This window comes from Daktulosphaira vitifoliae, unplaced genomic scaffold, assembly GCF_025091365.1.
Source record: "Daktulosphaira vitifoliae isolate Bord-2020 unplaced genomic scaffold, ASM2509136v1 Scaffold_1, whole genome shotgun sequence".
Lineage (NCBI taxonomy): Eukaryota > Metazoa > Arthropoda > Insecta > Hemiptera > Phylloxeridae > Daktulosphaira > Daktulosphaira vitifoliae.
The window spans coordinates 87,914,365-87,933,025 of record NW_026099572.1 but is presented as its reverse complement, the minus strand read 5'-3'; the positions used below and the strand labels follow the sequence as shown (position 1 = coordinate 87,933,025).

General features: G+C 24.5%; 1 protein-coding gene across 1 annotated transcript; it reads right to left on the bottom strand.

Annotated features, from left to right (window-relative positions):
- Nucleotides 1–2,566: 2,566 nt before the first annotated feature.
- LOC126896296 (uncharacterized) lies at nucleotides 2,567–13,817 on the bottom strand. The gene is made up of 20 exons (XM_050668950.1): nucleotides 13,618–13,817; nucleotides 8,831–9,003; nucleotides 8,585–8,734; nucleotides 7,951–8,086; nucleotides 7,694–7,892; nucleotides 7,452–7,632; nucleotides 7,049–7,172; nucleotides 6,688–6,966; nucleotides 6,407–6,612; nucleotides 6,187–6,325; nucleotides 5,826–6,094; nucleotides 5,592–5,765; nucleotides 5,065–5,451; nucleotides 4,734–4,988; nucleotides 4,504–4,676; nucleotides 4,286–4,439; nucleotides 3,944–4,205; nucleotides 3,690–3,836; nucleotides 3,473–3,626; nucleotides 2,567–3,407 (listed from the first exon to the last, which is right to left on the bottom strand). The coding sequence occupies exons 1-20, from the start codon at nucleotides 13,638–13,640 to the stop codon at nucleotides 3,078–3,080; spliced, it is 3,915 nt and encodes a 1,304-aa protein (XP_050524907.1). The 5' UTR covers nucleotides 13,641–13,817; the 3' UTR covers nucleotides 2,567–3,077.
- Between the last annotated feature and the right edge of the window lie 4,844 nt (nucleotides 13,818–18,661).

Sequence of the window (18,661 nt, the reverse complement as noted above, 5' to 3'; positions counted from 1 at the left end):
ATCTGAAAGATGTATATAAATACTACTTCTCATGAAAAAATTGTATTGATCCATACATTTTTTGAAAAGTTATAGCACTTTAAAGTAAAAAATGTAAATTATAAAATCGAAAATTTTCACACAAAAATAGCATTCGGTAGCCGTTTTCACCATGAAGACAAGTCCAGAGGTCAAATTTTTTTTTTTCAAATTAAAGTACATTACATTAGCTTTAATTTAAGATATATATAAAAGTGTCAGACCTTCCGGAACATTTTCAAAAGTTAAGTTGAAAAAGTTAATTTTTTGTGAAAAAGTTGTCATTTTAAATCCCCCCCTGTGGGCAGAAAAAAGGTCAAATTTACAAAAAAAATATACCAAATAATAGGTAAAGACATCAAGCATCTAAAAAAAAAAAATTATATTGATATGTTCATTTTTGAAAAAGTTACGGCAGTTTTTAGTAAAAAAAATTGAAAAAATTTCGAAAATTAGCGATTTTTAAATTTGTAATTTTTTTGGAGGTTTCCCCCATTTACGGGGAACAAGGGAAATTTTTTCAATTTTGAAGGGTAATGTCTTCGACTAGATACGATTTGTGATCTTTTGACGTATCGTTGAAAGAAATCCGTTCGGTGAAAGCTGAGAAAAAGTGGTAACAGACACAAAAAAAAAAAAAACACATCATAGTAAAACCAATACCTTCTCAGCTTCGCATCGAAGCTAAAATCTAAATAGAGAAAAATTATCCACCTAAAAAAAAATTTTTTTTTCAATTTAGTTTTTAAAAATGTTCCTTAATATCTGCATTCTTGAAACATATAACAAATTCAAGCTTTTGAAGTGTACTACATTATTAAAAAAAGTTCTTGCCAAAAATTGCTCTACTATGAAAAAATGGTACTTTAAGTAAAAAAGTCGTAATTTAAAAAAAAATTATTTTCCATAGGGCATATAATTTAATAAGCATTTAATATTTTAGTAAAATTTTAAAACATAGATATTGTTGAATTACAAAATGCAAAAGGCCTTATTGAAAAGTAGTTCAATGGAGAGAATGATTGGAGAATAAATTGGAGCCTATCAAACCTTGACAGTAATCAATTAATCAAGTACCAATGCTCTTAGATACTTGGCTTCTTACTTAAACGACGTGAATGGTTCATCTTGAATAGAATCCGAACCAGACACGGAAGATGTGGAGAAATGTTATTCAAATGGGGGATGAAATATTCTCTTGCTTGTGACTGCAACCATCTGTCTCAAACAATGGAACATACTATAACGTATTAACCGATCCGAGCTTTCAATAAATCAATTAACACATCCACAGAGTTTTGAATGCAGCTTTAACCTCACTGGGATCATTTGTTGTTCTCCTATAAGAACATATATAAGAAGACATTCCCCACATAGAAGTTATCATGAGTTTTTTTGACTATTAATATTATATTTTACTTAATCATTTTATTTTTATATCCTATTCTAATTAAGATTATTTGTAAATAATTTTAGTGAGTTGTAATGCTTGTTAAATACCATATAACAATAATAATAATAATAATAATGGTGTATTTTAAGTTTAACCGTAAAAGGAGATATTTTTCAAAATGAAAATAAAAATGCATCTTAATTACTAATTTAAAATTGGTTTTGTATTTGCTTCATTAAGTAAATTATGATATTCCTCATGTAAAATGGAAATTAAATAACGACTCCTTAATACAGTTGAAATACTACATAAATAACATTCATGATTTTGTTTTCGCTGATTTATAGAATTCATTTATCATGACCACTTAAATAATAGAAAAATAAAAATATTATTGAGAATTTTTTTTCAATAAATTAATTATAGAGTATTCTTTATGTTCATTCCTTATACCGTAAAAAGAGTGTCAATTTTTTTTTTATGGAAACATAATTTACTTGCTAATGCAATATATTATGATATAGTTATGAAATGACTGATTAATAATCTTGTAAATTATTAACCAGCCAGTAAATTTTAAATGCAGACTGGAGATGAAGAGTGGGTGTTGTTGTTTTAATCACTAGTCATTTCTCGGTCACACTTTTCCTCTCACCTAGGTATAAAAGTATTTTAACTTCCAAAATACTTATTCAAAAACAGTTGTCGATCAGTTATTTTAATAATCATTTCAAGTTTTATAAACTAGTTAAATATACTTATATTTTAAAAAATAAAGTTGATAACAAATAATTTAAAAAGTCGTTGTCTAATTATCGTTTTATTTATTTCTCTAATAAAATAGGTACAATACAGCAAAAATTCTTATTTTCATAGTTTTTACAATTTCATGCAAACTCTTATATCTGTTAATTTTTAATGGTGTGCTTTTTTATGTAATATAATATGATAGGTTCCTCTTGATTGAAAATGTTGCTTAACTCTGTAGATAATAAAATTTTAACTAAAAAGTTTATAAAAAAAATTTCAATAATAATCAAAAATCAAGATTTAAATTTTTTATTTAATACTGATGAACTCAAAATTCAAAGTTATAAAAAAACAAGGAATTTTTGTATTTTAAAAGTTTTATTTGATATTTACAAAAATAATAAAAAATAGTGGTGTTATGTAAACAATTGTATAATAATGAAAAATTAATAAATAATAATATATGTATTATATTTTACACAAGATAATTTTATTGCTTTCGCTTATATATAAATCTACAACAATAATTAGCATGATTATCATGCTATGATCGTTGATAGAAAGTTCAGTATTAGGGATAAGATAAACCTATTGAATTTAAAAACTATTTTAAAATTGTTTTTAAACAAATATTAATTTTTAATATCTATTTTCAACATAAATATATGTACTATCTTAATTTTTACATAATTATACTAAATTATGGCAATATAAAATATATTTTTTTATAAATCTCTATCAGTCATGTATTTCCTTAGGTAAATCTATATTATAAAATTAAAATTTTATCAAAATAGAAATAGAAATATAAGATAACATTAATAAAGATTTCATTTTCATAATGAATTAGTATATAACACTTCCATGATATAAAATCCAAATGAACCTTGATTATTTTATTAATATTTATATATAACTAAATAACTATTGCATCCGAAGGAAACTGGAAATTTTTTCTATATGGTCTTCGTTTACTTTTTAATCTTCTCAATGGTCTTTGTCGAGTGAATTGCGGGGGAGGTAATAAATCTACTTCGCTTAGGACTCGCGTGTCTCTCCCAGGAGGGACTAAAAATGGCGGTACCTGATTTCCAGATGATAACAATAAGGGATCGGGATTTATAAAACTTTGCTCTACAAAACTAGCACATTGAGCAGCGCACACATCATCTTGCATCATTTTATTCACACCAACTTCGTTCATCAGACGACCGCAGTCGGTAACTCTTAGTGAAGCACAATTTGGCTAATAAAAAACTATATATAAATGTACATTTTTTAATAATCGGGATATTTATTATAAATATTTACCCCTTCGGGTGTGCAAATACAACTAGTACATGGTGATGGAAGATGAGATTCTCCAACAGCAACTGTTTGACCATTTATATTACAACTTTGTTGATTATCTTTCCATAACGTCAAGTCAATTGTCGGTAGGACTTGACACGGAAGTCTTGGATTTCTTATCATAGAAATATGAGAAAATTTTATTGGTATTCAAAAATTAAAAATTAAATTATCTTACAAATAGTCATTAGATTGATCAAATGCAGCTTTTTGCATATCACTAACAATGTCCATATTTTCACATAATATTTTTGATAATGTAGCTTTACGAATCTCAGCAAGTTGTACTTCCGAAAATCTTAAAAGTGGATCATCATTTTCAAACCTAGTTCATGACGTTACGAGTATTTAAAACTTATTAATTGTTAAATATTTCAATAAATTATTAATATTTTAAAAATATGTTTACAGTAAAATACAAATAAATTATACCAAAAACGATCACATTGTTTGAGGTGTCTGAATTGTAGGCCAATAATACATGCAAAAGTTGGACCTACAAGACCTCCTTGTACTGGATATTCACTTAACCCTCCGGGGAATAAATCAATATCATCTGGATGAGCATAAATAGTTTTAAATCTTGATATAACTTCTGGAGACATTTCACGCGATAAATCTTCCCAAGCAATAGCTCGTTGAAGACCACATCTCACTCGAAATGCATTGTATGATGGTACACCATGGTCTCGAGCTATAAAAATAATCCATAGAATAATAATAATTGTAAATAAGTACTAATTAAACTTTTGAATGAGTTGTATTTTTTTATACCTCGTTGAACATTGAGAGCAGGAAGATCTACTCCTGAATGTGGTATTTTTTTATTCTCAAACAAATGATTCGTTATTTCTGCTGTTATAAACTGATCTAAGTTCTCCATAGGTGTACTAGATTGACCTCTGATTATTTCATCAATCATTTGATCCTATTTTTAAAATAAGTTATTTCATTAATTTAATTTGATTTTTTAGAACATTGAATAAAATTACCCTAAAAATGATATCTGGATTGAAAAAAACATCTCTAAGTAATATAGCTGGTTCTATAGGTTCATAAGTTGGTGACATTCTAGGAATATGTGGTCTTAATAAACTATGTCCAATGCGAAAAGCAGCAACAGCAAACTCGGCGAATGGTCCTGGGTGGCAATCTGGCGTATAAGCTATAAAAATAAAATTTTAGCGTAAAAGTAAAGTTTCAGTTATATTCGTTATATTACTTTTATAATAGCCAGATGGTGAAAGTCTTAGATCATATTTATCAACTGCATTCCAACCTAATATCCTTGGGATAAATTCGTTGTAAATAATATGCTGATACGCTGCAGTAAAAATTTTTTTAGCGATTTGGTATAATGTTTCGTCACTCCAATGTGGATTTAATCTATGCAATACTTCAGCAATTCGATTATGCTCTCTCAAAAAAATCGTATGTAACGCTGTCAATCCTGGTTGTTCACTTACTCGCCCATCCCCTAATCATAATGTATTATATTTTCTAACTAGAATTATAACTTATATTTTATTAACAAATAAAATATAACTGCTTACCACCAATAAAACAATAACCAGAAGAAGCTTTACATTCTGGGTGTTTGGGTGATTGTGGAAGTAAATCTTTTCTTCCTAATATTGGGTGTCTAGTAACATTTAATTTGCCGATATAAAATGATCTCAAATCTTTAGCCATACACGAATCTGAGCCATAAACACTTGATAAATCTAAATAAGCTGAATTTTGGTTAATCTGATCTCTGGGACCTAATCGTTGTTGACCTGGAAGGGATCTCATAAAAGGCAAACACATGCGCTGTCCAGTAGTATAATTTACTTGAGGGTAATATGGATCTCCGGGTGGTATTGGTATTGGCATACATTCAGGATGTACAGTTAGTGGGCTATCACAAGATCGACAGTCGGGAATTGATGAAAAAAATCCTAACGTAAAATACTTATTATTAAAATTGCTATCATCACATTCATATAGTTAATATTTTAATGTTAAAGAAGGAGTATAAATTCTTATTTTAGATAATTAAATAATATAAACAAGAGTGTTAAAGAAAAAATGTGTATACCTCGATGTACAGGTGTAAATGTTATATCATGATCTAAAATTTGAGCAAATTGCATTAGAGTTAGCGTATATCGACCATGGAGATGACTAATATCTGGATGAGACATAGCACTAACTAATCTTGCAGATGGTAATGGTGCACCAGTTACAGATGTTAATCGTGGATGATTAACTCCTAAAAATATGATAGTAAAAGTTATAGATAATTTTTTTTATTCATGGTAAATTGGCTTACCATTTTCATATACAGAAGGCAATATTCGTTGAAAAGTGGTCATTGCTTTACCAAAATTAGGGTTTTTTAAATTATTACAATAGCCACTAAATGTTCTATATGGATTTAATGCATTACAGGGTTCAGTTTCAATTGGACATTCACCTTCAGCGTGGTAAAGAGGAGGAGGATAAAGTTCAGTAAGCTTTAAACCATCAAATAATCCTGGCCCTATAGAATTTATGCTTGATGAAGGATCGCTAATATCTAATATTTGACGACGGAGACGCCTATAGAAGTTATAAAATAATAATTAATTTTATTTTTATTAATTCACTGGAGAACAATTTAGATCTTAAAAAAACGTGTTTCTTATTATTACTTTTTTCCAAGAGACTTTAATAGCTCTTTAGATGCATATTCAAATAATAATGAATTATTTGCTATAATCAAAGCTGATTTACTAGCTTTACTAAATGCTGAAGCTATTCCAAGAGGAGATTTTGGGTCTACTCCACCCTCTAAAAAAAATATTTTGCCGTCAAATATATAACCGATTAAAAATAGTTAAAATCTAGAGAAAGATTAAAATCAATATTTACTTTTTGACCATAATAAAAATTCAGTTTGTTTTCTTCTATTGACATCATCTTCAGCTTTCTTCCATGCTTCTTTTACTAACACAGCATTGCTATTTTCTTCTAAATCTCGTTCTGTATTATAATATGCTGTCATTTTGTCCACTACTTCTTCCTTCCATTGATACAAGTCTAATTTAGGATACTGGTCACAGTTTATTGGATGATTTCTGGAATTTGCAATCCAAAAAAGAGTTAGATTTATAATGGTATCAAGAGTATTATTTTGTTACTTCAAGACTTACAAATAATCATCTTTTTCGATAAAAGCTTTTGGTTGAATAGTTGTAACTTCTTTAAAATTAGTACAAATCATGCCTGCCAAACTACTTTGTCTTATTTCTTGTAACTGACGTATGCTATATGTAGAAGGAGGGAAATCATTTTCATACCAAAATCTATCGCTGTTCTTAATTTTGGAAAACTGTTTAGCAATCATACATGAAAAGGTCGGCCCAAATACTGCTCCTTTTCGTGGAGTCTCTAATAAACCACCAAATAGCAAATCGATTTCATCAAGGTTTCTAATAATAAAGTATTATATAACTTTCAATATTCGAGTTGTTTGACTGACTTTTTTAATAATTAAATAATTATTTGACAAACCTGTATAATGTTTTATTGTCTATTTCTATGTTAGTATTTGAACTAGTAGAAAAGCATAGACTTCTCCAAGTTTTATAAGTAGGGATTTTTAATTGCCTCCCAAAATTCAATAATATTTCAATATCTGAAACATAAGTCATAATATTTTGGTAAGATTAAAATTAGTTCTAAAAACAGAATTTAGTTAGTCAATTCTTTAGGTCTACATAGTATTGATACTTTTTCTCCCGATATAATTTTGTAGTCCAAACCTATCATAGTTATTCACTCATTATTTTCTTTCTTCAGAACAAAAATATTTTTATTTAAATTAATTAATTTAGTATTTATACTTAGTCGATGTGTAATAATTGTAAAAATAAAAACATAGTAAACAAAAAAAAATAATTCTCCAATAACTTACTTTTTTTAGAATTATTAGATTCCTCTGAACTTTTAAATTTATTTTTACCAAATATTATTGTTGGTAATAATGGTAAAACTGTTGCAACTGTACTCTGTAGAATTCCTGGTCTATTAGCACTTGAATATTTTTGATAGTATCCACGTTTAAGTGGGATTAAATTCCATTCATCTACCATTTCCTGAATAATTGTAATTTCTAGATATTATAATTTGTAAAAGCAAAGAAAATAACGTTCTTACATCCCCAATTATGTCAGGAATAAACTCATTATACGTGATATGTTGCAGTTGAGCTATTGTTAATCGTTTCGCTTCTTCAAAGAGAGTTTCATTAGTCCATTTCGGATTAATTTCTCTTAAAGTATTGACAAGGCGATTATGTTCTAATATTAAAAGATTATGAATTGTTAGCGAATTGTTAGGTTTAAGATTTTGAAAACTGAAAATAGATATAAATTATTTTATTATGCTTATTAATTAATGAAAAATATACTAACTCAGAACAGTAACTCATATTGAGATGTCCAGATTGAGTTTTGAAAATAGTGAAAAAATGTGAATCACATGAAATATCACTATATAAAGGAGAAGCGTCCAAAAAACTAGTAGCCGAGTTTAATAAATATCCATTTTCTAAATCAATTAACAATTAAACATTATTTTATATTTTATATTTTTAAAGATGCACGTGTAATATTGGCGGTGCTCAACAAAATCAGTTCAAGTCAAATATTTATAAAAATGAGTTTATGTTGTATATGATTCGAAATAATAATACGTATGTATAGATGAAACAATATAAATCATACAGTAGCTATATTATATTGTTTTATACATTTTTATACATGTATACACTTAGTATACAAGGTGTTCAAAACTAAAGAAAATAGCACAATTGTTCGAAAGAAAGAGAACAATAGAAACCCGTTTCCTGACTTACTGAACACTCTGTATAACTATATTAGTCCACCAAGATACTAGAAATATTCCAATTTAAAAATTGATGAGAAAAAAAATCATCAATATTTTCTCAGGTAAAAAAGTTAGTATTTAAAAATAATTTCCTGATAAGAAAAATGACAATTCCGTGCCTTATTACGTAATAACTCTTTTAAAATAACTATGTATTACCAGTTATATTTTCAATTGCTAAATCTAGTTTAAGAAAATCTGACCATAAACTAGACATTACAGTAAAATGTTTACGTTGTGATATTGTAAATTTACTTAAAGTATCTGCTACATCAGAAACTTCTGGCAATTTATCTGAATAAATAGTATCTAAAATAAAATAAAATTGATAAAATTTCTTTTAAAATGGTGAGTTTAATTTTTACAATTTTTTTATTGACATATAATTGTTTTCAAACATTTTACCTTGCATTTCTACTTTAAGTTGAAGAAATTGAGAGTTTTTAGTACCCCAATTTGGATGGTGTACATTGTTACAACGTCCATCTGTACTTCTATATTTAGTTGCTAAACATTTTTCATCAGTTAATGTTGTCGCTGAAGTGTAGACTAGATAAGTTACCAACACGAAATACACTCTAAAAAAAATGTTTACTTTATAATTATAGAAAATTGACGAGTTAAAAATAATAAAATGTTTGATGTGTTGTATCAAAACTGATCTTGATATTTTTCGGAGTTACTAAAATAGCTTTTGTAATTAAAAAATATTTTGTGTACGTTAATGGTTATATATCACTAATTGGATAAAATACTAATCGAGTGGACTAAAAATGACATCACATTTTTTATGTAGTAGTATTTTGACAGTTGGTTATTCGGGATATGACAATAATGAATGTATTTAATTAAGGTTTTAAGTGATAAAAATTGCAAATAATTGAAGATTATTTAATCACACATTTCATTACACTAAAGCATATGTTGGAAAATAAGCTTTTTTTTATATTCATATTAACTATAAATTGCCTTATCAAACATAGAAATAAAATAAGAAAATTTTAAAATTTTGCGTATCAACCAGAAATTACATGGTTTTTGACTTGCAGGACAAGGAACCACTTTCTTTTTTAAACATACATTAAATTAAACCAACTTTAATTTGAAAATACACAGAACGGTTTAAATATGCAGTTACTATGCAATGTATTACAAAATTTTTATTTTTTCATCGTAAAGTATATTGTTTTAGATTTAATATGACATAATTTTAAAGGATGTAGGTTTTTTGAAACATTTTCAAAAATTGAATAGAAAAAAAAAATAATATGACGATCTTGCATCCTTTTCAGTACTTTGGTTAATGATTAGATTTTCAATAAAAGTATGTCAAAAATTGATCGATGCATTAATAAAATAGATAAATAAAATAAAATTATCAAAATTTTTATGATTATAGTTTATAAAGACAGGTAAGTCATAGTCAAGTCATGATTTTTGTCTTTAATGCTCAATAACTCCTAAGGATCGAAATTTCAGATAATTTTTCTTTTTTTAATTTTAAAGCATATTGTATTAGCTTTAATTTGATGTAGGTTTAAAAAAGTTGGGACTTAGAACATTATAGAAAATTGAAAAAAAAAATTGAATGTAATTTTTAAGCTTCCACGGTATTTCAAATTAAAAATATATTTAAAACTAAAAAATACTTAACTAAAAAAACTACAAAAAAAATAATAAATAAATTATATATTATTATATTAATATATATATATATTATGACTGTAAATCATAGTTTCCTCATTATATACACTTCTGGCTTCTAGAAGATATGATTTATGATCTTTACACTTATTGTTGATTAAAATCGGACCATTGAAGGAAATTAATCGAGTCATGTCACAAAAAAAACAGCATAGTAAAACCAATAGTTTCACAGCTAGGTACGCAAGGCAATGTTGAAAAAATGTACTTTTGCGATATCACAATAAGAGAAGCAATATATGTAACATTTTATATGAATATTTTCGCAGAAGACATTCTATTTATAGTATTTACAGTTTAAATTTAATAATGTACTAAATAAGATCTATTATTTCATATTTATAACTGAACGTCTGCAATTTTACAGATTTTCACTTTTAACTGTTGATCATTTCTTTGTAACACTCGTATGCTATCATTGTTTAGTACCACACTACTTTTTCTGTTACATCCGTTTCTATTCACTATCTTTTAGAAAATACAATTAATAAAAATCAAATTTCTACAGCTAAGTATAATATAAATAATGTAAAACGTTTATCATATAATCAATACCATATAATTTGCTTTTATAAACTAACTTAATATTATTATCTCATGCTACTTTGCCAAAACATACACTATAAAAAATAAAATGTAACGCAATACATACTAGGTGCAAAGATTTAATTAATATATATATATAAATAAAATTTTTTTTTAACTCAATTATTTAATTTATTTTTCAAATATTTTTTTTTCAGGATACTAAAAGTTCTTACACAATAAATTAGAAGGTAACTAAGAACAATTATGAGTAATTAAATTCATTTTTTCTATAATTTATAAATAATTTGTTTACATAATTGTTTTGCAATTATAAATGTATGCCATCTAGTTTTTTTAAATTAATTGTTTGTTTTATTCAGTTACTTATATATTTATAATTTTTGTCAAATAAAAATACTATTCCATTTAAGCAGGAGTACATTTTGATTTTAATTAGAACTATAACGTCCAAAAAATAATGAATATAAATATTTTAAAATAAAAATTCATTACACGCTTATAATAACAATATAAAATCAAATATATACTCTAAATAAAAAAATATTCATCCCACAGACAATTTTAAAATAGTCTAAAAAATTACGTATTCATACATCTAACTTAATATTTTGCATAATATTTAGTATAGTACTAAATAGTAAACTTCTAGAAAGTTCTAAATTGTAAACTTGGTAAACTGAAATGTTTAAGAAAAAAGTTACGATAATACATTGTAGATTAGTATTGTTTCTTAAGCAAGATTATATAAAAACAATACATATTTATAATTTATATGTGTATTTATAAACTTATTCAAAATAAAAATTGAGTTAAAACAACAATTCAAATAATATTTGTTTCTATTGAATAACAAAAATAAATAATAAATAAATCCAGCCCTGTATTAATGAAGAACATACCACGATTTGTGCCTTCCGACATGGCCAGCGTATTTCAAATAATTGGGACCTCAAATTATAAAAACTAAAATTTAATTAGGACCTAAATTAACCCAATTGATTTAAAATACTCTATCTAGTATATTAGTATATTTGTCATTACACGAGTAAAATATTTATGATAACATTGTCATTGCGTTTCTGTTTTAAATAAGTATCTAAATTGTAAAATATTGATTTTTAAAAATATTTTGTATAACACTTAATGAACAATTGATATTGACAAATGTTCAAAAAATATTTTAGAGTTGAAGATAAATGACAATAAAATAACAAAAACCTACTATTTGTTAAACTAATCAAAAAGTAGAAACCAAAATGATTTCAGTTTTTTGAAAATGTTTACGGTATCTAGCAAGTTAATTGACTTATACCAATTTTTTTTTTTTAAGAATTTAAAAAGTTAATAATTGTAAAAATCGAAAGTATGATGAAATCATTTTTAATTCTCAACCAAACTTAATATTTGCCATTAGTTTAAAAATTGATATTACCGAAATTTTTCATTTGCTTAATTTTGGGTTTCCACTTTTTTATAGTTAAATTTTAAGGTCAATTAAGATTTCAAAGGTAATTTTACAATATTTTTTGTTTCTGCAATCATTATTTTTTAAATATATATAAAAAAATAAATGCGGATATACTAGATTATAAGAAAATTGTCAAAAAACAATACTATTTAGGTTCCTAAACGTGACTTATGTATTATAATGCACTTAAAGAAATATTCGAGTACTTTATATGATTTATTATTAAAATTAATTCAACATTAAATGTTTTTTTTTAAATAAAGTTAGTAACCTTTAAATTAAATTTATCATTTAAATGAGGCCTAAAGCTTTTGTATATAATTTTCCTATTTGACAACTGTAATAATATTTTATCATTTTCCAAACTCAATACATTCATAAAATTATTTTATAATTTCGAATTTTTACCATATATGAAAACCATAATATCCAATATTTCAACTTAGAATTAATGGGCTGTTTATGCGAATAAATGTGATGTAAGTGAATATAAAATGAACACTTTAAAGTTTAAATAATAAAAGTTTATTGCCTGATACAGTTAATGAGATCAATTTGACATCAATATATTGTAAGTTTCAAGTAATTTGACGTACTAAAATTTAATATTTTAATTGTTTAAAAATTGAATATTTAACAGATTTTATTTTAAATTAAAAAATTCTAATTATTATTTATGCTGCTATCATAATAGATGTAAGCCCGAAATAAAAACTTCAGCTCATTAAATTTTTTGTTTAAACTTTTAAATAATTTAATTTTGCTCATATGATTTTTTTTTAATTGATGCAACATACATATTAAGAGAGAAATATGTATAAAAAAAACCCAACCCAATCAAACCTTTTAAGCTTCGATGCGAAGCTAAAAAATCAAGTTAATAAAATATGTAAAACTTATTTTTTCATATTTTTTAATCATCATAAATATATATATACATATAAAAATTATGTTTTTAAGTAATGAAAAAATTAACATTTAATTTATTAGTCTTCGAAAAAAATAAAAGGTTATTTTTGAACATTAAAATAACAATATTAAATATAATATATTATTTTACAATTTTGTAATACAAAACAATTCATTGTGTTTTCAATTTGTTCATATATACTTTTTTTGTTTAGTTTAAATTCACTTAAATACACACCACAAAAGTAAAAGGTTAATTATATTTTATAATATCAATAAGTTTATTTGGAGTCCAAAATTTTTTTAATTTGAAAAATAGTTTATTTTTTGTTAAAAATTATATTTTCTATAAGAATATCTGTTATTATAAGATTAGAGATTTGGGTTTGTTGTTATATTATATTACAACGTCAAGTATAACAATTAAAAATGAACATATCATGATTTATCAAACAAAGTATACAAAACAAAATAATTTGTACTTGGTTAAATTTATTAATATTACTTTATTTTCCACACAGTCTTTTACATTAATTATTCTGTATTAATATAAACTACATACCTTAAAATAATTGATAATTCCATAATTAGCTTGTTATAACAGCTTGTAAAACTACGAAATAAAAAAAATGTAAGAATAAAGAACGAAAAACCTTTGAGACTCCGATTTTGTTTAAAATGTAACGGTCAAATCATTTTTCTTAGGTAGTATCTCACTGCACACACTTACAGTTCTTAAACTAATACTATCACACTTTTTTGAAGTAATCCGTCGACGAAGAACGCCCTTGTCTATTTCTTGTCCTCCTACTTTTTTTTTGTTGAGCATAAATAATCTTACTCTCGCTATCGTCAACAGTTATTGAATAACAAACGGAAGAAAGTCATTTGGTCATAATAATTAAAAAACTGTCAAAATATTAATAACGGTGAAATTTGCCTAAACAATTTATGTAAAATTTTTAAACGTGTATTTTGTTAATATTTTTAGTATAAAATATAATACTTATTGGCTTAACCCAAATATTTTTTTAAACATTTAAATAAACAAAAACTGAACAAAATATTTTGGCCCACTGTTGAATATTTTTAGTTATCTTATTTTAATTAACCTATAAATTTAAAACTTATAAACTATGCTTAAAAATTAAAAAAGAATTTAATGAAGGTCAGTGAAAGCTATGGGTGACTTGAGTATTAGACTAAGGCGCCGGAATGATAATAATAAGGATGTAATATATTTATTATTATTAGTTTTCAATTTTTTCAAGCTATTTGAAGGACACAGATTTTCCAGGAAATTTTTAAAGTTTAAAAAGAAAAGTTTCTTAATAATACACACATTATTATTATCAAAATCCCATAAATAGTTAGGTTGAAAAAAAAAATAATACTAAAAAAATACTCTAAAAGAAAATTTGTCAAAGAATTTTTTTATGAAAAAATTTAATCTAGGTCGCAAAAAAAAAATCTAATTCATTCAATTTTACAATTGAGTTTTTTTAGGTATTTCCCTTAAATATGAAAATCAATGGGACTCTCGAATATATAAATCAGTTAATTTAATGAAAGCTGATAAAAAAATAGTATATACAAAATAAAAGCTTTGGCACGAATATTAGTAGGTCATGAGCAATTTTATAAAGGCTAAACCTTTCGAAATTCTACGAGTTGAGTATCTGATCTGGAAACTGTTTAAATCATTATTGATTTATAAAAATATTAAAGTTATAAATTTCGTAACACGCTCACTTTATATAAAAATCAATAAGACAGCTCAAGGTAGAAATTATTTTTGGTGGGCGATCCCATTGTATTCGAAGGGGTCGTTTAAACGTGTCTGATGTTTTATAATGATACAAAATTATTATAAAGTAATTCAATTTAATAATTTGAAACTAGTTGCTTAATATATTTACTCGTCATGTATTTATTATATACATAAATTACAGATAAATATAATATCAAATAATATATCTATTACGGTCGTGACCAACGTCCATATTTTGTTTATAAAGACTAATGTATATAAAAAAGCGGGGGATAGGTTATGTAGCTGACTTGTCAAATATAAACATAAAAACAAGTCCCCATAAAACAAACTTTAGTAAGTCAAGGCTACGCCCTTACAAGATCAAGACAACTATGTAACTAAAAAATCTCAATTATATCATTTTCACTTTTAACTGTGAATATATTAATAAATATTTTATGTAAAACAGTAATAAAACCATTATTGAATATACTGAAATGTATTATTTACCATTATGTAAATGCATTTTTAGCATAAAACTATTATAAAATTAGCACTAAAATTACATTTCATAATGTAGATATACTTTTTGAACTCAACTTCTTATTGAATATTTTGATAAGCAAATTAATTCTGCATTAAAGTGTGGTAATCCCGGCAATAATATGATTACCAATATTTATGCACTGTCTTGCTCACTTTTTTATTGAGTTCTATAGGTAATCTTTATGTAATATTTTGAATTTTGAAATATGAGTTCTCGTAAAACATTAGATATGTGTATACGTTTGATTGTTTATTTTTTATTTTTATATTTGTTTAATAAAAAGAACTTTTAATGTTCAAATTTAAAACAAACAACTTTCAATGTAAAGAACACAAAAGATCTAATTAGTAACACATATCACATAAATTTGAATATTATTAAGTGTTAAACTGATATATTATGTAACATTGAAGACCTGTTCACAGAAATAGTTATTTTGAAGTTCAACACCAGATACTTATTAGAAAGTAAATGTAAAATTCAATATCTTGAAATAATGAAAAATGATTTTCAGTCGGTTTACATGAAAAATAAATGTATCATGTCTTTATCATAAGCACGATTAGAAAAATATTTTTGAGGGATATAAATTATTTTTTTCCCTACTAAAGTTTTTTTACATAATAAAGTATATAATAATGCAAAACTATATAATAAAACATAGGTTGATTGGTTTATCATAAACTGTTTAATTTCTCGCAAAATAAATACAAAATTGAAAAAAAAAAGTTTTTTTACATACTTATATTTATTAAAATATCATTTATTAATTAAGTTAATTTTTATAATTATTCCTTATAGCTTATGAGGGCGACAATTTTATTTTTTTTAATGGTAACATACATATAAGACATGATCTAAAAAGTTATTAATAGCTGATAAATCAAAAATGTAAGTAACTAAATAACAAAATTGTCATTTCAATATTGTATTTATTTTGCGAGTAGTATAGTGGTTTATGATAAACGGATCTCTCTATATAATATTTTTTAAATTTAAGAGCACTTATGATGATGAAGAGATTTTAAGCGCAACATTTTCTGAAGATTTTAGACTTTATATATGTTTTTCCTCTTCTCGATATTACCCAATATCTTTTTTTTTTTTGTTATACATCAGTTATTTATTAATTAACTAATTATGTTTTAAAATCATGCAGGGTCAATAAATTCAAAATTTTTCTTAAAATTAAAAATAATTCTGTAACTATTTTCCAAAAACTGATATGTCAACTTAACTTTTTTTTGGTGATCAAAAACAAATATTGAATTTTATTCAGGATTTATGTAAATTATCATTTTTGAACTGTAAAAAACAAACTTTTGTGAGAAAAATGACTCTTAATATTTTGACGCTTGATAAATAATATTTTTTTAATTATGAAAAAAAGTAAACACCCATTATTAAATGCTCCTCCTTGATTAATGTTTCTTGAAATGTTAAAAAAACTATATGATAAAACGAATGTATTTTTTGCTACTTAAAAAAACCTAAAAATATATTAGGTCGTCTGTTAAAAAAATCATTAATGGGCTTAAATGTAATAAATATAATTCGCTAATTAATTAATAAGTTATACATCATTTTTAATAAACTAATATTATTTTATCAGCCAAATACTTAAATGACCTGATTATATGAAAAGGTCTTATTAAGGGCGATGAGGAGAATAGTTTCCTCAGAAAATAAATATTTATACGGTTAAGATACATTTTATTGTTTAAAGGGTTAGGTTTTTTCTCTTATATATATCCTCATTTAGACTCTAAACACGTTTATAGTTGCCATAAAATTTACTTATTAAGCTACTTAGATTGTAAATATAATAAAAATAAGTTGTAATAGTGAAAAAATATAATAATAGTATGTTTAAAAAACTCAATTCTTAAGTCTTCTAAATATTAACGTATATCATGGATAAAACTAAGTAGTATATAGTTTTTTTCGTGATTAAGACGAATATAATAATTCTGTATAAAACGAATATAGTATATTCTAATATTATGAATCTCAAATATATAATACACTTTTTTCATTAGAACAAAATTTTATCTTTATACTGATATACAGTGGAACAAAAAACGATAATTTCTAAATAGTTTTCAACATTACATACGATTCTGAGGTTCTATTTTCTCTATCACGTCTATTTTTTTTATATAGTATTTTGAAAATTTCCAAATTTTAAGTCAAATATTTTGAGTTCATAATAATTAGATAAGTATCTTCGAATGACGAGGAACAGTAATTTAAATAGTTACCCTAAATAAAAGAACACTGTTGATATAGCGACAAAATAATTATAGAATTGAAATAATTACAGCCGTATAGTTGAACCAATTATAAATAATAGTTAAAATATAAAATAAATAATAGATTTTAAAAGTATAATAGATGTAGCAGAGAATTAATTTTTCGCGTAAAGTAGATCAACAAAGAGCTGATAATCATAAAAAAATAAAATAATGATTAGTTACAATATTTTTGACGAAATCTTGTAAGATGTAAACACTATACATATATATGTTATGTATATTTAACATATATATCACGTCACTTGATGTTACATTTAAATAATATTTGATCATACATTTTTAATAATTATATTATTGTAAATAATATAATGAATTATTATTATGTTATTTCTTACATAAAATAATAAAAGTAAGAATAAATTATTTTTTAACCAAAACCTAATCATGAAACAATGTAACTACCACCAATTATGATAATGTGATTTTGTAAACTGCTCACATAAACAGCACAAAAAAATATTCACACAAAATATATTAATATTTTTAACACAATATCAAATCAGTTCTACAACATTTATTCACTTGTAAAAATCAATTTGTATTCATCAAACTTCTTAGTTTTTTTTTTCAATTTACTGAATAAAATTTAAATTTAGAATTGGCGATTGTCCAAGCAAAAATAGAATTGTATTATTTTTTACATGTGAATTGTGAAAAATTAGCATTTTTTATAGAAATTGACTTGCATTCAAATTTTATGTAAAACATTACAAAAGAATTTTTATAATTCACTGGATTTTCTGAAAAAAATATTGGTTTCATATCTAGATACTAAAATTCATCATAAATTATTAATATATTATTGAAATTTAAAGTTAAATTAAACCTTTATTATCAATTTTTTAATTATACCAGCACCTTTTTATTACTAACTTCTAGTTAATATTCTAGTATTCATTTTTGCCATGGCCATGACAAGCGCTAAGTTAATAAGTCCATTAGGGAAATAGACGTAAGATGAAAAAATTCGATTTTACCTGAGGAGTAATTA

Excerpts from the sequence above, each read along its gene's own strand:
- LOC126896296 (XM_050668950.1), bottom strand. The coding sequence starts at position 13,640 with ATGGAATTATCAATTATTTTAAG. Across the intron at positions 9,004-13,617 it reads GAATTATCAATTATTTTAAG|AGTGTATTTCGTGTTGGTAA; the intron begins GTATGTAGTTTA and ends CATTTTTTTTAG. Across the intron at positions 5,452-5,591 it reads ATTTACACCTGTACATCGAG|GATTTTTTTCATCAATTCCC; the intron begins GTATACACATTT and ends ATTTTACGTTAG.